Source organism: Tamandua tetradactyla, chromosome 1 (genome assembly GCF_023851605.1).
Source record: "Tamandua tetradactyla isolate mTamTet1 chromosome 1, mTamTet1.pri, whole genome shotgun sequence".
Lineage (NCBI taxonomy): Eukaryota > Metazoa > Chordata > Mammalia > Pilosa > Myrmecophagidae > Tamandua > Tamandua tetradactyla.
The window spans coordinates 185,154,205-185,180,169 of record NC_135327.1 but is presented as its reverse complement, the minus strand read 5'-3'; the positions used below and the strand labels follow the sequence as shown (position 1 = coordinate 185,180,169).

General features: G+C 36.6%; 1 protein-coding gene across 3 annotated transcripts in view; it reads right to left on the bottom strand.

Moving 5' to 3' along the window:
- The window catches only part of WEE2 (WEE2 oocyte meiosis inhibiting kinase), a 31,284-nt gene extending 5,731 nt beyond the window's left edge, over positions 1–25,553 (bottom strand). The window contains exons 1-6 of one of the 3 annotated variants that reach the window (XM_077147956.1): positions 25,322–25,553; positions 24,393–24,589; positions 22,514–22,565; positions 7,896–8,068; positions 6,519–6,640; positions 424–570 (exon numbers count right to left, since the gene is read on the bottom strand). In XM_077147956.1, coding sequence (XP_077004071.1) covers positions 424–570; positions 6,519–6,640; positions 7,896–8,068; positions 22,514–22,565; positions 24,393–24,493 — 595 coding nt within the window. In that variant the 5' untranslated portion in view covers positions 24,494–24,589; positions 25,322–25,553. Of the gene's footprint in view, positions 1–423; positions 571–6,518; positions 6,641–7,895; positions 8,069–22,513; positions 22,566–24,043; positions 24,123–24,392; positions 24,642–25,321 lie in introns of those variants that run through there. The other 2 variants (XM_077147948.1, XM_077147968.1) reach the window with 2 other exon arrangements.
- Between the last annotated feature and the right edge of the window lie 412 nt (positions 25,554–25,965).

The window sequence follows — 25,965 nt, the reverse complement described above, 5'->3', positions numbered from 1 at the left end:
GGCTCATGACAGGGTAGTATTACTTAAACAAAAACAACACCAAAATTAGAATAACAACAATTTGTCTTTGGGTTTCACATTATTAAGTACAAGCCCATTAATCACTGCTCCCTTCAACTAGTGCTGAATTGTAGAGTCTAGCACTTTTAGTAAACACAACTGAGATGGAGCCGACATGCTGTCACTTAACCTCTGTCGTAATCCAAAATACCTATTTTCATTTTTTATATTGAAAGAAGTTCTTTGCCTCTCTGTCCTCTGGGCCCAGGAAGAAAATGGTACAATTAAAGCTGTGTAACTATATATATATATATTTTTAGAAGATTCTTCCAGCAAACAGTTTTTTGACACTTAATCAATACACAGGTACAGATTTTGATGATATGGAAAGAATATTATATGGCAAAGGGAAGCTATACTGACTTGGTTTGATGTCCAAGTGCACCATGCCAGAGTTATGGATATACTTAAGCCCAAGAGAAATCTGTAGAAGGATGTCCTTGAGTTTTGGCTCTCGGAAATGATTGCCACGCTTCTTGGCTTCTGTTATAGCAGCTTGCAAGCTCCCACCTGGGAAAGAACCACAGAGAGTAGGCTCCACAGAATGACTGAGAATGTCACGAGTCTTAAAGATAAAAGCATATGCAAATGTTCAGTAAATTCCTCATAAATGGCTTCAGTCCAACAAGTTTGGCTTACTTCATTGTCAGTATAAAACATAATTTCTGCCCCCATCTAGATCACATATATGTTGGAAAGAAAAACTACAGAGCTTTTCAAGAGGGAAATAAAATTCCAATATCCCACATATCCAATATGTGACTCCACAGCCTGGATTATTCCCCAACTAAAATTTTAAAAGTATTACCTAATTACTAAGCACATATACCAGAAGGTCCAGTAGGCCTAACCATATAACTATTATTAGTATCGATGATTTAATCTATTAATTAAATCATTAATTTCAAGTCTAACTCCTATAAAATTTATCATGAAATGAGAACATTTAGTGACTGCTAGCCCAAGAAAGATATAAAACCTCTATGTATATGCCTAAATCTCATATGAGCCATAATTTGCTTGGTTCAGGGCTAAGGAGGGCCAGTAGGGAAAATGAGATGAATGCTAATTATCAGATTTATGATCTAAGTTATTTTAAATAAAAATAAGGCCTGGATTCATATGACTACTTGATATTGGATGCCCCTGCCCTAAGGTATTAGAATGCTTCTACATACTTTATTCCATTAATTACCATTCATTGGCAGAATCTTCAGGCAAATTTTAGGGTCCTAGGACTCATTGGAAGTTTTAAAGCCCTTAGCTCCATCCTTCAGGTATGTATCAGAACAATAGATTTTGAAATGGTAAAAGATTTTTGAGGAAATTTAATATCCTGTGTAAAACTGAATTTAAAGACTGATCTGTCATGCTAAAAAAAAAAGTTCAGAAGAGAAAAGGATTCAGCCCCTTTAAGACACAAAAGAAGAGGGTACAAGAGTAGTTCAGTGGTAAAATTCTCACCTGCCATGTGGGGAACCCAGGTTCAATTCCTGGTCCATGCACTTCCCAAAAATTAAACAAGCAAAACAAACAAACAAAAATCAATAAAATGTGCCGCAGTAATGGGATACTCACATGGAAATGTGTGACCCCACTATACAGCATACGGAAAAAAAAAAAAAAAGACTTTTTTTCTAAGAATCTTCTTACAAAAGAACTTATTTACTATGGATGACTATTGATTAGAAAGGAAGAACAAGTAGGGAGACTGTCTAGAAACATGTTAAAAACAAAGTCTTCCAATAACTAAGTTCAAAGGTGAGGTTAAGAAATGTGACAAAGAGGAACAAGGCTGTATCTAGGGCTTCTTATGTTCATTGACACTCCTGTTTCCCTACTGCACCTTAAGTGTAGAGCCTGCATCCTATCTTCACTTTCCCAAAGTCCGATATGTAATAAATATTTCTGAACAGTATATCTACTCTGGCATCGCAGGGAAGAGAAAGAATAATATAAGGACCCTTTAAAAGGGGTGGAAAGAAAGAAACAGCCTAGGGGGCTATTAAAATCATTTAATATGTTTTTATAGATTACAGACAGATATCTCTAATCCCCTGAATTTCTAGTAATTAGATGAATGCTAGTACCACTTTTCAATATCTGAGAACTCTGTGGGTAAAATTACAATTAGAGTCAGCCAAGTAATAATTAAAAATAGAAGTTAAAAAAATATTTATGCAAAAAGATTAAAATGTCTTTATTTTGCTACAACTAAGAGCATCATTAACTGTACTTTATAATGGTATTAAGAGTTACGTGTTTATAGACATAGCAATACTGAATCAACTGAATGCTTCATACCTCCTAATTTCAGCCAGCTAAGATTCATCTCCATAATTTAAGGTCCCACCAGTTGATGGCTAGTATAACTGCAAGCATTGTGCCGTAGGGGAAATAACCTACTCCTGGGCAATTTTTCTCAAACCATCTTTTGTTAGATAGGCTGCTGAGTTCTTCCACTAAGATAAAAACTAACTACATGGCAGAAAACTTAAAGAAAGAAAATATATTCATGTTCTCCCGTGTGCTAGTGAAGCCCTAACAGATAATAAAATAAACAAATAACAAATGCCTTTTATTTGTAAATTAAAGAGCAGACCATGCAAAATTCATCAGGACATTTGATTCATACATGTATATTCTCACAATCATCATTTTTATGATACCACCTATACCACAGGCACACTTTGCTGGTAAAGTTGTTCCTTGTTTGATGGGGAAGTATAAGCAGTCTTCATGGTATGTTCTAGTTTGCTAGTTGCCAGAAGGCAATATACCAGAAATGGAATGGCTTTTAAAAAGGGGGATTTGATAAGTTAGAAATTTACAACTCTAAGGCCATTAAAATGTCCAAATTAAAGCAAGTCTATAGAAATGTCCAATCTAAGGCATCCAGGTAAAGATACCTTGATTCAAGAAGGCTGATGAAGTTCAGGGTTTCTCTCCCAGCTGGAAAGGCACGTGCTAAACATGGCGATGGCACTAGCTTCCTCTCCAGGCTTCTTGCTTCATGAAACTCCATGGGAGGCTTTTTCCTTCTTCATCTCCAAAGGTCATTGGCTGGTGGACTCTGTGGTTCTCTTGTCATTCTTTCGTGGTTCGGCATCTCTCTCCTCGTTCTCAAAAGGAGCTCTCTCCAAAATGTCTCCTCTTTTATAGGATTCCAGTAACCTAATCAAGACCCATGCAGAATGGATGGAGACACATCTCCATCTAATCAAGTTTAATACCCACAATTGATTGAGTCACATCTCCATAGAGATAACATAATCAAGTTTCCAATCTATCATACTGAATAGGGATTAGAAGAAACCATTGCTCTCACAAGATTGATTAGGATTAAAACATGGCTTTTCTAGGGTACATAAATCCTTTAAACGAGCATGTGGTGTTCTATAGAGGACACTGATGTTTGTGTGTCTCATCACCCAAATAAATGTTAGAACTATCGTTCTGGGCAAGTATGCTTTGTGAAACTTAACTGACAAGAATATGTCATAAGAAAATGCTGCCTTTAAGGAGAGATTAATAGTCCAATCCTGAATCAGTCAAAATCCTGGGAACTGAAGAATCAACCTACTACTGGAAAACCTTCTGACTTCTGAAGCTGACCCATAGGTGACTTGCGGGGAAGCTTGGCAGGGATAGATGAGAAGACAACATTTGCTTGGTTCAGGGCTCAGGAAGGCCAATAAGAAAAAATTGATACTACTCATCTAACTTATAATCTAAGTTGTTTAAGTTATCTAAATCATAATTTAACTTAAAACCATAAATGTCCATGTTATGGTCTGACTGCTGTGAGAGTCCAGGTTAAGGGTGGGTGGGAAGCAGGGTATGAGGAGGAAGAGGTAAGGAGGGAGAAGTAGACGATGGAGGGATAAGGAATGAGGCACTGCGCTATTATGCTACTTTACAAATACTTTGCTTTTCTTATCCTTTATTTAGAGCCACAAGGTAAAGTCTCAACATGGATTATCTGTAACTTCAGACAAGACAAAGTATAAGGGGCATGCTTTATTTTCCATAATCAGTACACATTTGAAAATTCAATATATGCGATTTACATTTTGACAAATCAGAATTACATTTTAATTGGCAAGTACCCACTGAAGTTAATTGACCACCATGATGAATGGACAATAATTCTGGATAATCTATCACATTTAGTCCAAAATCCACTGCCTGACTTTCAAGGCCCTTTATACTCTTGCTATACTTTACCTTGCTAATCTTATTTCCTTTAACTAAACAATATACTGGGTTCACTTTAGTGAAGGAATCAGACCCATTTCCAATACCATGCCCTTTGCCTCATGCTGTTCTCCTAACTGAATGCCTTCCCTCTACTTTATAAACTTTAATAATCTTTCTGCAACTTCGAATTCAAGTCTTGCTGTCCTTACAAAAATTTCTTGAGCTACTCCTATAACAACATTATCGTTGCGTTCCTACCATGTGTCGGATATGGGCACTGTTAAAATTGAATATATATTACAAATTCTCAAACTTCTCCTTTAGAAGTATTACTGTCTATTTACCCAGTGAGATTAAGCAATATATGGAGAGCATGCAACTAGCCAATTACAGAGCTAGGTTTTGAATCCTGCCTGAAGTTAAAACCTCAGACTCCCAGCTCCCCCGTGCCACCTGGGACCCATCACCAGCCCCCATAGGGGCACCCCCCAGGTCCATCAGGGACTCCTGTGCCCCGAGTGGTCAGCAGGGGGACAGGCTGGGAGAGCCAATAGTTCATTCCACCACACTATCCTTCCCACCTCTCACCTTTGCTCACCTTCATCTTCTCTGAATGCTTTTTATCTATAGCTTTTCTTCTAAAAACCTCTAGCTTTTCACCTAATTGTTTCTTGTGTAGTCATTGTAACTGAACAAGTCAAGTGCATCTCCTTGAAGATAAGGACTCACCTTTATTCACTTCAGAGTATTTCTCACCCTAGAGCTTAACCTAGAATGTCCAGCCTATAGAAGGTCTTCAAATGTTAAGATGAATTAGATTATTTGTAATTGGAATAATCACACCTTCTTTTTTGTTGTTGTTGATAACTTGAGGTCTTTACATTGTCCCAAATTAAGTTAACCAGATAAAAATTAGTTTCATTTTATTAATTTTTATTAGATAATAGTTCATATTATCTTTGTTGGTAGCTACGCATCATGGAAATACAATATTCCTCACAGAGAGGAAAGAGACAAAAAAATAAGGAATCTCAGGATGTGATCAGATGGAATTAAGAAGAAAAAATGATTAAGAATATTTTCAACCTCTCAATCACAAGGATAGGGAAAGACTCTTTTCTTTTTAATAGACTATTAAAGAAAGGGATTTGGGAAAGAGCTTAGAGGAAAAACCAACAAAGTTCATAGGTAAGGCTGCAAGAAAATCAAGCTGCAAGGAGGCATTATCCTTTAAACGAGGAAAACACATTATTTTGCCAGATGTGTGTGCCATTTTTTATATTTCTAGCATCTCACAATGGTATTTATTTACCTAACTGCTTATTTATTTATATAATAATGAGGCTTTATCAGCAGCCACTATCCTCAAAAGTTAGGCTGGGCATACATCCTTGGGGCCATATAGTGATACTAAAATTACCACAAGCCAGACAATACTATTCAACCACCTCAGCATGTGTACTGGGGGGGAGGGAGGACTGGTTATTCTATATTACTGTGGCGAGAAAATGGATTGTCATTCCCAAAATAAAGGCAAGCTTCTATTAAATCTGGTAGCACTTATCTACCTTACCACTGAAAATTCTTATGACCAACAGGACATAATGGCTGTTACACCAACCACTTCATTTTAGACTAGAAATACGTTAAGCCCAAGTGACCACTCTTTGTAATTTAAGTATCTCAGAAAGGAAAGTTCTACCGGGTTACCGTGGATCTAAATCCTGAAGGATCTAGTAGAATATATCTGAAGTCATTGAGTTACTGCACCACCCCCACCTCACCTTTACTCTGGTAAGGACACGGATACTCAAAGGTAAAAAGGAGTAAGTAGCCTGAATAATACCTAAATGCAGGTATCCACTTGAAAATTAATAAAAATTGGCTGCATATCTAACCAAGGCACAATGAAAAAGCTTAACACACCTCCCCAAATGGTATTATATTGTATTTTTTAGAATACCCAGCAAATGGTTAAATGATGGTTTACCACTCAAACGACTAAGGTAAAAGTTTTCTCTTGAAGCATCACATGTAAAGGTAGTGATAACTTCTATGGATCAGCTACATTCCAGCTTTGAGAGACATAAGGTAATAGCATGAACCCTGGAAATTCCTTTTCAGCTCAACTCATTTTCTCCAGTTTTCTTCTTCCACACATTTTTAGGTATGACTCTGCTATACCTGTCATAAGCTGTGAGGAGGAGGAAAAGATTTATTCCCAGTCCCTCTCCCCAGGTACTAATTCATGTGCTTACCATTGCAGTATTCGTTCTGAATAATCATGTGATCATCTTCTGCCCACGCAGAGTAATAACGTACCACATGGGGGTGATGCCCAAGTACCGCATGGGCATAAACTTCCCGCAAAGCCAAATTACTGGGACAGAAAAGCATTAAAAAAGATTAATCAAGATTATGTACCTGAAAATGTTTTGAAAAGACAAGATAGGAGGCATTGTCCAACAATGGCACAACATTTTTTGAGCACCTTCTACTCGCTGTTGCATCTCATTTAATCTTCCTAACTACTTGGTAAGGTACAGCAGGGAGGACTAAGGCTCTAAAACGTTAAGTGACTGACCCAAGATCAAAGCAGAATAGTCTTGCTAAGACCAGAACCTTGGTGTGCCTGGCACCAAAGCCCATGTTTTGTTTTGTTTTTTACTGAACACAGCATATGTAAAAAGGGACTTTAAGTGGTTAGTGCCTTGAAGTCAGAAATGTTTCAGGTCTAATTTTCACTGTATTATAATCACCTGAAAAAAGAGGTTACTTAACATAAGCACAGATTTCAAAGAAAACCTTTAGGGCTTACTGACAATGTCAGCTTAGACTGGATTGTGGATATTGTGGTGGGCCCTGAATCTTTTCTATGAATGCTAGACAGTATTAAACTCAGTCAATATGATATAGAGGACAGACAGTCTAGAGGAGAGGTATTCCTTATAGATAGGGAAGTCCAAACAAGAAGAACAAATTAGAGTACTTGACGAATTTTAGTATATAAATGAAGAATTCTAAAATCTATAATTTCATATTCAGCATATTAATTTTTATATCCTCACAGTTCATGAAAAATATTGGCTGAATCTAAAAATATTGGTTTTCCTTTTGATCAAGGAAGAACTTAAAGCACTTAGTTCTGGGAATGAAATATAAATGTTCACTTTTCCTTGCATGTAGTCTTTGAAATTTGGTTATTGAATTCTTTATTAATACAAAGTAGAGATAAACCAGTGAGTTAATAATTTCCTACTTTGCAATTTTTGATGCATTAAAAATGCACCAAAAGGTCATTCCAAAGATCTATTCATTAGATTATTTTTAAGGCAGTAAAACCAGTAGTTGAAAGTAAAAGCCAAGAAGTCCAGCAAAAAAAAATAGCATTATTCGAAATGATCATGTTATATTTTGGGAAACTCCTCGGATCTGGAAAACTCTGGAAGGTCATAGATTTGAGACAACATCCATAGGGCCAGGGGAGTAAAAAAAAAAATAAAAGCAGCAGCAAATGGTATTTTTTAATAACATTAAGTGGTATAATTTAAAATATTTTGACAAGAAAGAACACTTCAAAACCAAGTTTGTTCTGATAGTCTAAGATACTTCTAGTACATTTCAAAGGTACTCACTCATTTGACGACCCTGCAAAAGGTCTTGTAGAGCGTTTTATTGCATAAACACATCCATCCAGCCTCTTAATGCACTTGTAGACTGTGCCAAATTCTCCAACTCCAATTTTTTCTACTTCCAAGAATTCTTTTTCATAGCGAGAATTCATGTTGGTTTCTCGTAGGACACATCTCTGAAATATTTTAACAAAAAGGAAGTTAAAATAATTCTCCCTAACATATTGTGAGCAATAATATTGAGGCATATTTCGTTCTTAAATGATGAAGGTTTTCAAAAAACTTTTGAGTCAAATTCAGTGGATTCTATTTAAGTCAGTATTCATGGTAGCATGAATCCCCCTAACCTTCCACAAAATTCTGTACTGATGCTTCCTTCATATATTTTTCAACATTTTTTCCTCTGACTGGCCATACTATTCTCTACATATTCTTAGAGAGGGGCACAACTGTTCAGACCCAGACCTATTGTCCTTAGCTGAAGGACTGGCTGGGAGCAGGGGTTAAAACATGTTTAAAAAATATTTTTAGAAAGACATCACCTGAGGGCGGGCAATGGTGGCACAGTGGCAGAGTTCTTGCCTGCCACCCTGGAGACCCAGATTTATTTCCCAGTACATGTCCATGCCAAAAAAAAAAAAGACATCACCTGAGTGACAAAGCAGCAGGTGCTGCAGCTTACTGCATGAAGTCACCTGAGCCTTAGCCCAGCAGCTCTTTCGGTCTTCCTCACCTCCCGCTCTGCAAGTCTACATGGCCTCTGCCTTCAGGGCTAAGCCCAAAGCAGGCAAAGGGTTAAGCACCTGAACTAACTTTTAAGGAAAATTCAGAACCAAAAATTCCAACAGATTGGTCAAAAAGATTCTAAGGAAAGATGACTGATTTTCCCAATAGTGCAGAGGAGAAGGTCTTCTTCTGGATTTAAAAAAAAAAAAAAAAGTGGAGGAACTGGAACCTAGAGAATGGGCTCAGCCAGCTGATGCAGTTGGGGAGAGGCAGGCATGAGGGGAAGAGAAGGTCCACGAGCGCCATCTGCTGGGAAGAAATGGAAAGTGCAGTCTGGCAAATCCTGCCTGTCTAGCTTTTAAAAGATTCTCAAGTAGAGTTGCATCCCCAACCTGAGGTATTGGCAGGGAATATCTGACAAATCAAGTACAAAAGGAGACCTTCAATGCAAATCCAAGCAAATACAAAACCTTGGACAAGTGAGGAAAATCAGCGTTCAAAATAACCCTATTTAGATGATCAAATGCTTAAAAGCCAACAGAAAGTCACAAAGTGTATGAAGATGCAGGCAGATATGACCCAGCCAAATGACCAAATTGCAACACCAGAGGCAACACAGAATTTGGAACAATTAATCAAAGATGTTCATACAAATCTCCTAAATAAATTCAGTGGGTTGGCTAATGGCATAAAGGATGTCAAGAAGACACTAAAAGAGCATAAAGAAGAATCTGAAAGAATAAATACAAAAATAGCAGATCTTACAGAGATGAAAGATATTGTAGATCAAATTAAAAACATACTAGAGACACAATGGCAAAGTTGAAGATGCATAAGAAAGAATAAGTGAACAAAAAGGACAGGGCAATTATATTTGAACACAAAAAAAGAATAAATGGCAAAAGAGATGGAAAAAATTGGAATTGGATCTCAGGGAAATGATGAACAATATGAAGCACGCAAATAAAAGAATCATCAGTGTTCCAGAAGCAGAAAAGAAGAGTAAAGGGCTAGGAAGATTAGGTGCGGAGATAATGGGGAGAAACATCTCAAGCCTTATAAAAGACATAGATAAGATGTAGATGCAGATATAGACATCTGGAAATGCAGAAGCCCCAGAAGGTATAAGGAGATGATAGAGCCAAGAGAAGCTTAACAGGGACCAGAATTCACAGAGATGTAGACAGTTGGAGATGCTTAGGGTGTCAACAGGGAGAAAAGACGCCTAGATACAGACATTTTGAGATGCAGGGTCCAGCAGACATCTCCATGTGCCTTCCCATGAGACACTAAGCAAGTCAGAACCAAAGTTGTGTCCCAGAGGAGGCAAGAGAAGGTCCACAGATGCTTAGAGCGGAAACCACTGTATCAGAAGCTAGAAGTAACAGAATTGGGAACAAGGACCAGCAGACATCAGCCACATGTCTTCCTATGTGAAAGACACTGACCTTTCTTGAGTGAAAGTATGTTTCTCTGGTTTCATTAGTTTAAACATTATTATGGGCCTCAGAACTGTAAACATGTAACTTAATAAATTTCCTTTTTAAAAGTTGAAAAAAAATCAAATAAAAGACATGTATATGCAAATCAAAGAAATCCAATGAACCCCAAATAAACTAAATCCAATAGGTCTACTCCAAGACACATACTAATCAGTCTGTCAAGCATTGAAGAGAAGCATAAGTCCTGAAAGCCGACATAAGACTGAGTTCAAACTACTCAACAGGTACCATGGAGGCAAGAAGGCAGTGGTATGATATATTTAAGATCATGGAAGAGAAAGACTTCCAGCCAAGAATTTTTTATACAGCCAAGTCTTCCTTTAAAAGTGAGGGAGAGATTAAAATTTTCACAGACAAACAAAGGCTGAGAAAATGTGACAACAAGAGACCAGCCCTACAACAAATACTAAAGGGAGTTCTGTCAGCTGAAAAAGAAAGACAAGCGAGAGAGGTCTGGAGGAGGGCACAGAATTGAAGAGTATCAGTAAGGGTAACTTAAAGGATAAAAAGAGAGAGAGGGAAAACAATGTATAAATCTAATAAATAAAAACCAAAGAATAAAATGGTAGATTCAAGAAATGTGTTTACAGTAATAACCTGGAATGTTAAGAGACTAAATTCATGAACTAAAAGATACAGACAGGCAGAATGGATTAAGAAATATGATCCATCTCTACGCTGCTTACAAGAGACTCATCTAGACCCAAGGATATGAATAGATTAAACGTGAAAGGATGGCAAAAGATATTCCATGCAAGCTGTAACCAAAAGCAAGCAGGGGTAGCTATACTAATATCAAACAAAATAGACTCTAAATGTAAAGACATCACAAGAGACAAGGGGCTGCTGGATAGTTCAGAATGCTCGCCTTCCATGTAGGAGACCCAGGTTCAATTCCAGACCATGCACCTAAAAAAAAAAAAAAAAAAAAAAAAGAGAGAGAGACACGGAAGGACACACTACCTATTAATGAAAGGGGGCAATTTATCAAGAAGAAACAACAACAATCATAAATGTTTACGCACCCAATCAAGGAACTCCAAAGTTCATGAGGCAAACACTGGCAAAACTGAAGGGAGCTAGAGATGTTTCAGCAATAGTGGGAGACTTCAATACACCGCTGTCCTCTATAAATAGAACTACCAGACAGAGGATCAACAAGAAAATAAATAGCCTAAACAATTTGATAAATGAATTAGACCTAACAGATACATATAGATCATTATACCCCCAAACACCAGTATATACATTCCTCTCCAGTGCTCATGGAACATTCTCCAGACTAGATCATACGCTGGGGCACAAAACACTTTATAAACGTAAAAATACTGAAATTATTCAAAGCACTTTCTTTTATCACAACAGAATGAAGCTTGAAAGCAAATAACCATCAGAGAACAAGAACTTTTACAAATATATGGAGATTAAATAATATACTCTTAAGCAATAGCAATCAGTTATTCAAAGGAGAAAATGGTAAATATGTGGAGATGAATGAAAATGAGAATACAGCATATCAGAACTAATGAGATATGGCAAAGGCAGTGCTGAGAGGGAAATTTATTGCCCTATGTGCCTATATTAAAAAAGAAGAAAGAGCAAAAAATTGAAGACTTACCTGCTCTAGAGGAACTAGAGAGAGAACAGCATACTAATCCCAGAGCAAATAGAAGAGAAATAAAAAAGATTAAACCAGAAATAAATGAACTGGAGAACCCAAAAAATGATACAAAGAATCAATAAAACCAAAAGTTTGGTTCTTAGAGAAAATCACTAAATCTGATAGACCCCTAGCTAGGCTGACAAAGAAAAAAAAGAGAGAGGATACAAGTAAGTGAAATAAAAAATGAGAGGGGGGACTGTTATCACAGACCCTGAAGAAATAAAAGAAATCATAAGCGGGTACTATGAACAACTATACATCAACAAACTAGACAACTTAGATGAAATGGAAAAGTCTTAGAAACACATGAACAACCTACACTGACTCAAAAAGAAATAGCAGATCTAAACAAACCAGTCACAAGAAAAGAGATTCCATCAATCATCAAACACCTTCCTACAAAGAAAAATCCAAGCCAGATGGCTTCACAAGGGAATTTAATCAAACATTCCAAAAAGAACTAATACCAATCCTGCTCAAACTCTTCCAAAAATTTGAGTAAAAAGGAACGCAGTACCTAACTCATTGTATGAAGCTAACATCACTGTAATACCAAAATCAGATAAAGATGCTACAAGAAGGGAAAACTACAGGCCAATTTAACTAATGAATAAAAATTCTCAACAAAGTACTAGCAAATAGAATCCAACAATATATTAAAAGAATTCTACACTATGACCAAGTGGGGTTTATATCAGCAATGCAAGGGTAGTTCAACACAAGAAAACTGTCAAACAGTACATTAACAAATTAAAAGGGAAAAATCACATAATATTTCAATTGATGCTGAAAAAGCATTCAACAAAAGTCAGCATCCTTTTTCTGGTAAAACACTTCAAAAGGTAGGAATTGAAAGAAACTTCTTCAATGTGATAAAGAGTGTATATGAAAAACCCATAGCCTGCATCATACTCAATGGTGAGAGACTGAAAGCCTTCTGCCTAAGTCTGGGAATGAGATAGGGATGCCCTCTATGCTGGGTTGAAACTGTTGTATACCCCAGAAAAGCCATGTTCTTTAACCATGAGTCAATATTGTTAAGTAGGATCTTTTTTATTAAGTTGTTTCCATGAAGATGTGCCTTCATCCATTCAAGGTGGGTCACTTACTGGAATCTTTTAAGAGAGAAACATTTTTGGAAAAAGCTTCATAGTTGACCAAGACAGAGACATTTGGAAATGCAGAAAGAAAATGCTCCCAGTGAAGTTGTTCGAAACCAGAAGTCAAACCAGCAAATGCCAGCCACATGCCTTCCCAGCTGACAGAGTTATTCCCAACCCATCAGCTTTCCTTGAGTCGTATCTTTCCCTGGATGCCTTAGTTTGGAAACTGTGATGGCCTCAGAATTGTAAATTTGTAACTTAAATTCACTTCATAAAAGCCAACCAATTTCTGGTATATTGCATTTCCAGCAGCATTAAAAAACTAAAACACTCTTTATTTTCACTATTTTTTCAACATTGTACTAGAAATTCTAGCTAGAACAATCAGGCAGGAAAAAAGAAATAAAAGTCATCCAAATCAGAAAGGAAGAAGTAAAACTTTCATTATTTGCAGATGACATGACACTATACTTGGAAAATGATGAGAAATCTATGAAAAGTGGTGGGATACAAGATCAACGTGCAAAAATCAGCAATGTTTCTATACACAAGTAATGACCTAACTGAGGAGACAATTAAGGAAAACATTCCACTCAAAATAGCACCTAAAAGAATCAAATATCCAGGAATAAACTTAACGAGGAATACAATGGACCTATCCTAGAAAACTAGAAAAAAGTGCCAAAAGAATTCAAAGAAGATCTAAATAGGTGGAAAGACATTCCCTGCTCATGATTAGGAAGGTTAAATATAGCTTATGATATCAATTCTACCCAAATCGATCAACAGATTGAATACAATACTAATAAAATCTCCAACAGCCTACTTTGAAGACTTGGAAAAGCTAGGTATCAAATTCATTTGGAAGGGAAAGAGACCTCAAATAAGCTAAAAATTTCCTAAAACAGAATGAAGTGGGAGGTGTAACAGTTCCTGATTTTAAAGCTTATTATAAAACTACAGTGGTCAAAACAGCATGGTACTGGCACAAACATAGACCAGTGGAACAAAATAGAGAGTACAGAGATAAACCATCAAATCCATGGCCCATTGATTTTCAACAAGGCCCCAAAATCTACTGAACTGGGACAGAATAGTCTTTTCTGTAAACGGGCATGGGAGAACTGGATATCAATAGCCAAAAGAATGAAAGAGGATCTTTACCTCACACCCTATATAAAAATTAACTCAAAGTGGATCAAAGACCTGAACATAAGAGCCAGTACCATAAAACTCCTAGAAGAAAATAAAGGGAAACATCTTCAAGACCCGTGAATAGGAGGAAGCTTCTTAAACTTTATACCCAAACACAAGCAGTGAAAGGAAAAATAGATAAAATGGGAACTCCTCAAAAGCAAATGCTTTTGTGCCTCAAAGGACTTTGTCAAAAAGGTGAAGAGTCAGCAAATATTTGGAAACCACAATCGGATAAAAGTTTGAAATCCTGTATATATAAAGAAATCATACAACTCAACAACAAAAGAACAAACAACCCAATCATAAAATGTGCATAAAATTCATAAAAAAGGAACAGACATTTTTCTGAAGAGCAAATGCAGATGGCTAATAAACACATGAAGAGATGTTCATCTTCATTAGCTATAAGGGAAATGCAAATCAAGACTACAATGACATATCACCTCACACCTGTAAGAATGGCTGCTCTTAACCAAAGAGAAAACTATAAAGGTTGGAGAGGATGTGGAGAAATCAGAACACTTATTTACTGCTGGGGTGGGGGGGGTTTGTACAATTGTACAGCTACTGTGGAAGACAGGTTAGTGGTTCCTTAGAAAACTAAATATCAAGTTGCCCTATGACCAGGCAATACCATTACTCAATATTTAAGAAGAGCTGAAAGCAGTGACACAAACAGACATTTGCACACCAAATAGAATTATTCATTATTCACAATTGTCAAAAGATGGAAATAATCCAAATGCCCAGAAGAGTGCATAAACAAATGTGGTATATGCATATTATAGAATATTAATGCAGCTGTAAGAAGAAATGAAGTCCTGAAGCATATGACCACATGGATAAACCTTGAGAACATAAAGCTGGGAGAAGGATACTGTATGATTTTGCTATTATGACCTTGGTAAAAGTAAACTGAGAGTTTTATAATTTAGAATATAGGGGACCTAGAGATACACAGAAGCTAGAAATGGGTGAACAGTTAGCGAGTGAGGTTGAACTTAAATGTAAGGGAATAGATAGAAGTAAAGGCAGTCCATTAGTGGGTTTACAAGTAATATTGCCACGTTGAAGGTGAACACAATTGACAGTGGTTGTATAGAGCCAGGTATCCCAATGATTAGCACTATAATATAAATAAGTTCCTGCATGCACTACTGCACAGGTATGACTCTTATACAAAGAGTCAATAACAGAGGGGTATAGGGGGGAAACTATTGCATGCTATGGCCTATATTAACAGGAAGATATCAGCAGTACCACAGCAATAACACCGGCAAATAATTGAGAGAGAGGAACAAGTGTTAAGGGGAGGTTTGGATTTTCTATTAGTGAGGGAATGTTTACCTGCTACTTTTCTCTTTGGAACAATGGAAAGTTGTCTAAAATTGAGAATGTTGATGATTGAGAACTAAGTGAGGATAAAGTGAGACATGGATTGTTTACTGTGGACATTATCCATGTTGCCCAATGGATGGAGGTGGCTAAAGGATACATTGAGAAGCAGAAGGGCAAACTGGTTTATACATATGATGGAATATTGTGCAGCTACAGAAAGCAACAAAAGTATCAGGCATGTAATGAGGTAAATGAACCTTGGGGACATTCTATGGTGCAAAATAAGCCAGAAACACAAGAACAAATATTTTATGGTCTCTTTTAGAAAATACTTATAAGAAGATTGTGGCCTCGATTGTAAGCTCTTCTAGTAGTCACATTTAGTCTGGAGCTGTAAATGTTATTTCTCGATTTTGAGATGCTGGGCTACATATGTATAACCCAGTATTTCTCTGGAACTTTGGGTACTGTGTGACATTTAAGACTCAGAGTTGGAGTTCTTCAGCTCTAAAAGCAGCATTGCTATGTATAACAATTATTAAAGAAACTGAAAGAGAAATCCGTCTTCAATTAGAGATAAGAATGAAGCAAATCTGGTCAGGGCTAACGTAAACCAGAAAACAGGGTAAAGGATGATATCATCTGTATTTGTTAACTTCACCTACTATATGAGACCAAAGGAAGAAAGGTTTATTTTGTCCAAAACCTAAATTATCTGTAGCATATAGTCTAACTCAATCTATCTAGTTAGCTCATTTGAACAACCCAGAATGGGAATGAGGACTTGTAATTCTGTACAGCTTAATGTAATACCTAGATACATCCTAGAGTATTTTGGGCAGATAATTTAAAAGTATTGGCAAAGTCCCTTGAGAGAGACTGGAGAAAAAAATATAGAACTATTAAACTTTCCCACCAGGGAAATCCCTGAAACGATCACAAACTTAGGGACACCCAAGTTAATAGACCAAGCCCTTCATCTTGAGGCTCTTATGGAACTTATTTCTTTAGTAGAGAACCTAAGCCTACCTACAGTTATGTCTAAGAGTTACTTCCAGAAAACTTCTTTTGTTTACATGTGGTCTCTCTCTCTCTCTCTCTCTCTCTCTCTCTCTCTCTCTCTCTCCACAACTCTCCAAGGAAAATCATTACCCTCCCTGCTACATGGGACATGACATCTGGGGTGAAAGCCTCCGTGGCAATGTGGGACATAACTTCCAGAGGTAAACCTGGCCCTGGCACTATGGGATCAACAATGCCTTCCTGACCAAAAGGGAAAAAAGAAATGTAACAAAATAAGGCATTAGTGTCTATCTGAGAGTTCAAATAGAGTTGAGAGGCTATTCTGGAGGTTAATCTTATGCAAGTTTCAGCTAGATATCGCTAATTACCCCAGTTTGCCAAACCCCAACCAACACCTTTCCCGTCAATCCTAAAAAACACTGAAGGCTCTATCTGAGATTCTACAAAAGTTTCATGCACTAAGATTACTTTCCAGAAACTTACAATCTCCAGATGGTTCCTAGGCTAGATAAGCCCTGAAACCCAGAGGGGCCAGCCTCTCCAAGAACATCAACTAGTTCCATACCCCTATCCCCTATGGTTAACACTCCTTTCCTATATGAAAAAGTTAGAATGGGCATAGCCCAAATATTCCTAAAGTTTGGGAGAAGAATCAAAGGAGAAGGAGGAGTTATAACAGAGAAGACAATTTAACAAATGCGTATGACTGCTGAATCATTATATTGATATTTCTTTCAGTGTCCAGTATCTTGGAGCAGTTAGAAGGAAAAAACAGAAATTGTGGAACTGTAATCCATACCAAACTTTGAAATCTGTTCTATAACTCCTTGTTAACAATGTACTTCAAAGTTTATCACCTTTTTGTATGTATGTTATATTTCACAATAAAAAATATTTTAAAAAAACTTTCAAATTAAATGCATGGAAATGGATAGTGGTGATGGTAGTACATAAGTGTGACTATAATTAACGGTTCTGAATGGTGTGTGAATGTGGTTGATGGGGGAAGTTTAGGGTCATATATATGTCACAGAAAGGAAAGCCAGAGATTAAAACAGGGACTGTATAACAGTAAATCTTGTGGTGGACGATGACTATGATTACCAGTACAAATATAAAAAATTTCATCTATGAACTAGAACAAACACATGAAACTACTAAAAGGAACTAGTAATAGAGTGCTATATGCGAAAAAGTGTACCTATTGTAAACTAAGGACTATAATTAACAGTATTATATCAACATTCTTCATCAACAGTAACAAATGTACCACAACAATGCTAGAGATCAATGAGGGGGGTGTGGAATAAAGGGTAAAGGGATGTTTTGGGTTTTCTTTTTCTGGAGTAATGAAAATATTCCAAAATTGATTGTAGTGATGAATACACAACTATGTAATAATACTATGAGCCATTGATCACATATTTTGGATTTCATGGTGTATGACCACATCTCAATAAAATTGCATTAAAGGGTGGGCCACGGTGGCTCAGCAGGCAAGAATGCTTGCCTGCCATGCCAGAGGACCCGGGTTCGATTCCCGCTGCCTGCCCATGTTAAAAAAAAAATTGTATCATTTACTAAATGTGTATATTTAGGGGCGATTTATCTATGTGTCGAGGTTACTATGATGGCTTGGCTTGCCTGATAGGGCTGTTGTAAAGATTTAAAGAGAAAATGTGTGACTACTGAATAAATGCTATTTGTTATTTTTCTTGATCTCACTAGGTCATGTTTTGATCCATGATTTTAAGACAAAAGAGAAAACCTCACATGTAACGTTTCCTGGATAAGTATGGGACTGAACTGGTATAGGTACTGACTGGACAAAATCTGAACTCTGAGTGGCACAGAGCAGTGGTTCTCCAGCCTGGGCTCTACCCACAGAGATTTGTGGAGGGTACTCAGGCATTTTTTCCTCAAGTTTTCCACAGAGGACTCAAATGCACAGCCAGGGTTGAGATCGTTAAAGAGCAGATGCTGATTTTATGAGTAGTAGCGTTTTCCTCATCATTACTCCAGCACATTCATTTTAGTTTTAGAAACCCAGTGTTTTGCTAGTGAGATGAGGTACTCTGATTAATGTAATTTTCTGGTTAACTGATGATTAATTCCTTTTTCTAGTTGAAATGCTCAGGTGAGAAGGGGGAACTTTGGAATCAGGTTTTAGGAACTTATGTCCAGAGCTTTCAGAACTGTACTGGTTGAGCTATGAAACATTATTATTATTACTATTAGGTTTTATTTAGATAAGCAGTACCTTGTTCTCATTCTATTAAGTAGAGAGTCACCTTTAAAAAGGGTTCATGGGGATTATGGCCTGGTACCAAGTTTAAGATACAAGATCAGAAGTTAGGCAATCTGGATTCTGGTTCTGATCCTCCTACCTGGGACATAGCAATTGACCTTAATCCATAGATTTAAGGTTTCTGCTAGGTCTAACTTATAATAAAAATTAAAAATACAAACATTTCTAAAACTTTTAACCAATCAGGAAAACTAAAGGGAAAGAAACTTTTTTCATGCAAACTAACAGTTCAGGGCTGACAACTCATCATCAAATATATCATAAGCATGATTGTCATCATAGAAAGTAATATATATTGAGTACCTACCACTTGCTAGGCATTTTGTACATTAACTTATTTAATTTCCACAAGCTTCTGATTTACGTATAGGTTACTACTATTATTCCTATTTTATAGTTGTGGAAACTAACAAACAGTTTGCCTAAGATCATAAAAATAGTGACTGGTGGTATCAAAATTCAGTGGTACCAAAATTCAAGTGTAGACCCTTAATTATAAAAACCTCACTTCAAGTAATTTCATCATCAAGACAAGTCTGTGGAAGATACTCCTAGCATATGTACCGTATTTTATAACAGAGGAGGTGATTTCTTAATACACCCTCCTCTATATGACAAAAGCATTTTCAGTAATATTCATTTCCCTTTATTTTATTTAATTTAAAAACAATTTAAAAAGAAATATCAATTTTAAAGATATTGTTAAAATTCAGTAAAATAATTTTTTCATGAACCAAAGTTTGTATTTACCAAACAAAATATTTAAAACTTTCCAGTTCAGACTCTGCTAAATTATTTTAAAATTCAAACCCAAAAACTCCTAGTGTTCTCATAAAATAATAGAATTGAAGTGACTCATGTTTTAATTTTCAGTGTTTAAGTCATACATATTTTGTTAAATTTATCCCTAAGTATTTTTGTTTGGTGCTATTATAAACAGGACTTTTAATTTCAATTTTTAAATGTTACTACCTACAGAAACACAGTTAAAATTATTTTTGGTATAATTAACAAAAAATAACATGCACACATTTTAAGTGTGCAGTTTAATGAGTTTTCACAAATCTATACATCCATGTTAATCCAGATGTAGACTAATTCTGTCAGTGAAAGTTTTCCTTGGGCTGTTTCCCAGTCAGCACAAACCACATCTCTGGCCCGAAGCAACCACTGCTCTTCCTTCTATGGCTAGGGATTGTATGTTTCCTAGAGTTCAAAGTAAATAGAATCATACAATAATATCTTCTATAGCATCTGCATTTTTAAACTTAGCCTGTTTCAGCCCTGCTACCGTTTGTATACATGGTTCCATTTTGTTGCTGTATAGTGTTCCATTTTATGGAGGAATATGCCACAATTTTTAATATATTCATCATATTCATCTGTTGGTGGGTATTTGGATTGTTGATACTTTGGGGCTGTTTTGAATGGAACTGCTATGAATATTTGTGAACAACAAAAAGACAGCCATGACACCTCCCTTTGACAGTCTTCTCTACCTGTCTCACAATCTAGTTAATGCTTTCATACTGAGTTAAATAAACATTCTTTTTTTCAATTTGCTTCTACGAAAATCTTTTTCATCAGAGTTTGGAGAACAAAATTGTCAAACAGCGTACTTAGAGTATGGGTTTAGGTATAATGATAGCTCCTCCTACTGGTCAGCTAGCGACATCACTCATCACCCAACTAATAATAACCCACTCCAGGCAAATCTTTGAACTTCTTTATCAGTTTACTCGTCTGTAAGATGAGGGTCATAGAAACTGATCCTCGGGAATCTCTTGAATATTACATGAGAATATGTAAATAACTTAGTATCATGTCAAGAACACAGTAAATCCTCAGTAACTGGTAGCTATGATGACCAAAATTGACATCCATTTCTGTGAATCTCAATCCAGCTGATCTGAAGTTATCTTTTCCCCATTAGCAAGAATTTCTTTCTCATCTAACTTTTTAAAAATACTGACTCTTCCCAGCTCATCATTTTCAACATCAAGCTCCAATCAGTCTTCATCAGCAAGATCTGCCATCTTCATTGCCCTTAACCAATCTGTCTCCACTAACTCAAGATTTCCTACAGCTACCCAGCCTTCTCTCCATCTCTTCCAATAGTAAGAATTATTTTTTTTGTAAAACAAAACTGTAAAATCAGACACACCTAACTGTCTCCTGTGGGAAATTCAAGCCTCTTTTCAAAGGACTGAATTGCACACCCACTCCCATACCACCCTCTTACACACCAAATTAGCCAGCTTGCCATCCACGTGCATCCCAACCACCAGTCCACTCCACCCATCCTTACTTGTAACCTATTGTCCTGCCTTCATAGCATTCAAAGTTATTTCCTTTGCCTAGAATTATCTCAACAAAATATGCCATCTTTTCTACCCAAGTCCTGGTTCCTGCCAGAAGTATTTTTTCTACCCTCTCATACAAATGGATTTATAAATGTGTACAAGAATTTGTACATACACATTGCGCATACATACATAAAAATATACACACAAGCACTTCGTGGGTTCACATTCATATACACATTCTTTTGAAATATATTTCAAAGGTGTTAGAGAGTAAGTTCCTCTTTGGCAGTGACTTTTGTATGGATTTTGTCTTTCTTATAGAATCTATATACAATGCAAGTGTAAAATAGTGAAGGCTTGATTCAGAAACTTACATATGAAGGAAAATACGTTTCAAATGACATTTTGTGCTATCTTACTTTGTTGCCTTATCTGTCTAAGGATTTATCAGTACTGGCAGCCTTCCTTTCCATGATCATTACAACATCCAAGTCCAGACATTTTTAATATTTAACACTTTTATCCAAACAAAATAAAACCTGCTTTGAAAAAAATTAGAAATTCAGAGGGAAGAAAAATTGACGAATCTTAAATTCCCATCATTCAAAGACAAATAACAGTGATTGTAGCTCCTTCCAGTTCTCTTTGTGACTTAGAAGTAATACATGATTGTGATCATTCTGCATATAAAATTTTGAGTCTTTGTCCACAAACATTGGATATAAGCATATTTTCATGACATCATAATCATCTTGATGAAAATTCAATATTTTACTGAATTAAAATGATAATTTACTTAGCCATCCTATTTTTGGAAATTTGGTTTATCCTTCTTTCCTACTTTCCTCCATTCCTCCCCCCTCCTCCGCCTTTTTTTCTTTTTCTATTATATACAGGGCTTAAATAAACATCTCTTAGGATAATATTTAAAGTACTATTTTCTTAGGTTGTATTACCAAATGAGGGATACGAGATCAAAGATTATGAACATTATAAAAATTGATGCATTCTCTACAATTTTACATATAAATCATTTCTTTTGCTTCGTGATTACTTTTCTCTGTTCTGTTTTTCCATTTGAGGACTTTAAATATCTTGATTTTCCTTTCGCTTCTCTAGCAGATGAGTATAGAATTCTTCCCAAGATCAAAGATAGAAGCAGCAACCTTTAATTTAAAAATACTCCAAGGTAATGGTCCAGCAATATACATATTAGACACTTCCTGGAAAACCAACAGCCAACAAACAAATCAGACCCTGATTAGAGTTCAGATAAATTCATACTCAAAGCACACTTGTAAAGCCACAAAGCACCTATGTGAGTGGGGGTGGGGGTGGGGGTGGGGGCGGGGGGGGGTAGAGGGAGGGGAAGGAGGGAAGGGGAAGGGAGGAAAGGGAAGAGGCAGAAGGATTAAATTACTGTTTATGAGAGCTGGGTCAAGGAACCATACTCACTTTGGCAGGAAGCTCTTGTTCTACCTTGCCTTCCCCCCGATCAGCTTCTTCACTAAAAAAAAAAAGGAAATTATCAATGTATGATTGGCAATTCTTGAGCCTGGTACTATGGTATTATGCTAAGTTCTGGGGCTGTAATAGTTAATGAGACCATTTCTTCCCCTCTTCAATTTATTTTAGGGGGCTGGGATTAAAAAAACAACAACAGTAAATTTCATTATAAGAACCCAGGATAGTCTAAAAAGAGGATACCTGGATATATACCAGGGAAAGCACCCAAATAATCTTTTACAGTAGAAGTCTTTCCTGGAACAGACAATATGTAAGCTAAAATTCCAAGAATGAGTAAGAGCTAGCTATGGAACGGGTAATAGAATAGAGTAGACTTTAAGAGAGTAGGTCAACACGTGCCAAGACTTGGAGGCAAGGGAGAATACAGAAAACACATGAAACTGTAAGTGGGTATTAATATCCCAAAATGAAAAATCTCAAGACATAAGGAGGTTAAGTAACTCTGTCATACAATTCCTAAGTGACAGAAATGGGATTTGAAACCTCATCTGATGTCAAAGCATTTGCTCTTCAATGCCATACTACACTCCTCCTTCCAACACCCACCTCCCCCAGAACCTTTTTGTTAGGTTCACAGGTAAACTATAAGTGCAACAGAGTGAGCCCTATCCATGACTATGATATTTTCAATTACTTTTCAATAAGCTAAAGTCATTAACTAAACACCCTCTTTGGCATAAAGAGTTGCCGTCTGGATTTTAAGCAACTGATCTTTAAGCAATGTTTCAATTTCTGGATCAGCTGTCTATAGACTTCTTCCGGAGAAGTACAAGACAGAAAAGGTAAATGGAAGACATTATATTCACGGAAATAAACTGATCCTGAAATATGTGACTTTTATTTAATATTATATCCTAATAGTTTCTAAAACAACAAAAACACAATCAATAAGAGAGGGAAAATACCCTCTCAGAAGCACTAAGTGATGTTATTAAAGTGTCACCACTTTCATTGCCAGGAATTCAGATGAACTGTTTTTCCTGTTGGCTTCAGTGAGAGGTAAAACCCATTAGAGTTCTTGGAAACCATCAGAATTAAAGAGCTAAAATCATTAGAATTTTTGGTAACATAAGTGAACCAGCATACTTGCCCTTACATCCTGTTTACTTATGATCCAGGAGACAGTGTTAAATAAACCTGTTGTGAACACAAGGTTGGTTAATACAATAATCACAGATCCTAAAGACACTGTCCCATTTTAGAGATACTTTCACTTCTATAAAATAAAAAGAAACATTCAAGGGAGTAGTAAAGGGTCCCTAAGCAGCATGAAAAAACCCTTAGACAATTTCTACCATACAGTAGACTTTGTGGCTTTACGTTTTTTAGCACCTCTGAAAGCAATGTTACCTTTTCCTCTTCAACTAATCTTCTATTACCTGCTGAGAACTTCAAATCCTTCCTCTTTAACTCTCATCACCATTTACAAAGCCAAACTCAAAACAGCAATATACTCACTCTTTGTAGTGTGAACTACAGCTTCCCCTTCCTAGCCTCATATTAACCAGAGGGGACTCCTTGAATGCAATTCCATAGCCCATTCAACTTCCTAACGGAAGTCTATCACACACATGGTCCCCATCTTTTATAGAGAAGGCAGCTAAGTACACATCAGAATACAAAGTTGCCAGAATCCTTGTGATAAAGCAGATTAAAACCAACATTGACACTGAGGGAGGAGAAAACATATAAACCATCATACAGTCTCATTTGAATAGAGCCCATGCTCCTAATCTTAGTCTCACCTCTTACCACTTGAGCTCTGGTGTGATCACTTCTCAAAAGTCCTAGACCACAGTGCACTTACATTTCTCCTCTGGTTTTCCTCTTGCCGTTGGATTGAAAGAATAATTTTCTATAGGACTCTGGTGTGAAGGGATTAATGTTGACCAGAGCCAGTGAGGTCATCTCATCCGTGGAGGATACAGGCGTGAGCCGCAAATGCTTAGAGCCTCTGGAGGGGACCTTCCCTGTTGAAGAAATCACCGACTGGCTTGGCAGGCTCTGAACGAAGGTAACAAAAGGCACGTCAGAATGGGGTTAGTGAAAAAAAAGAGAGAGAGTTCCAAATCAGTTAGTCAGTTAATATTTGAACCTAAGAATGTTCTTGTTAAAAGGGGCCTTAGAGATTATCTGGTTCAGTGCAAATTAATTGCATCCTAACTGGTCCTCTTTTAAAAAGTACAGATTCTTGGTCTCTGTCTCTAGATCTTCTCATTCATGAGGCCAACACAAAGGATCTATGCTTTTGCTAAGCTCCACTACTCCCTTCCCCCTGGATAATTCAGATAGCTAGCTATGAAAACCACCAATTCTAGTCCTACTTCCAATTTTTTTTTTCATTTTAAAAGTTTAGAACTTTAAGGCATAATTGAAATACAATAAACTATATAAAGTACATAATTTGTTCAGTTTTTCATAGGTATGAACCAGTGAAACTATTATTAAAATCAATATAAACATTTCCATCATCCCCACAAGTGTCCTGGTGCGCCTTTGTAATCCATTTCTCCCTCTACCCACATCCCCAGGAAACCTCTGATCTGCCATCATTGTAGTTTGCATTTTCTAAAATTTTCAATAAATGATATTACCCAGTATGTCCTCTATTTTTACCTGGTTTCTCTCACTCAACATAATGTACACATATCAATAATTTTAATTGCTTTTTTTGCTCTTATTGCTGAGTAATATTCTGTTATGTATGGAGATTCTGTAATTTGTTCATCCATTCACCTGTTGATGGACAGTTGTAATTGTTCCCAGGTTGGTTTTTTTGGTTTGTTTTTGACTATTATAAACCTGCTATGAGATTCATGGAGACATCTTTCTGTGAACTTATGTTTGTGTTTCTCTTGGGTAACTACCTAGCAATAAAATGACTGGGTTACATGGTAGATGTTTGTATAACATTTAGCTCCTTCCAACTTTTAAAGATAAGGATATTTAAGTTGAGACAAATAAAAATAATTCTATAGAAGACCTGGCCCTTGTTCTCTCAGAACTTCATGCTTTAACTTCCCCTCAAGTTTTCATCGAAACATTTGTTTGGTATCTACTAACGTAGCAGATGTTGGACTAGATGGTGATGAGGACAGAGATGAGTTCCAGTCCTCAGGGGTGTGCAGTCTGCTAATCAGCAGATCACCAATGTTTCAAAAATAATCACTTTGTAAGGGAAAGAGTTCACAGACTATCTAAACATTAAAGAAGAGTTTTCAAATTCCACTTAAAATTTAGCATTAAATGAGAAAAGCTCTATAAAATGGGATAAAGAGATTGAACAATTATACTCTAAAATAAGCTGCAAAGATTCAGGGTTTACCAGTGGCTGTAGCTAACACTCTGAAAAATAGAAATAAATGTACATGTTTTACCAC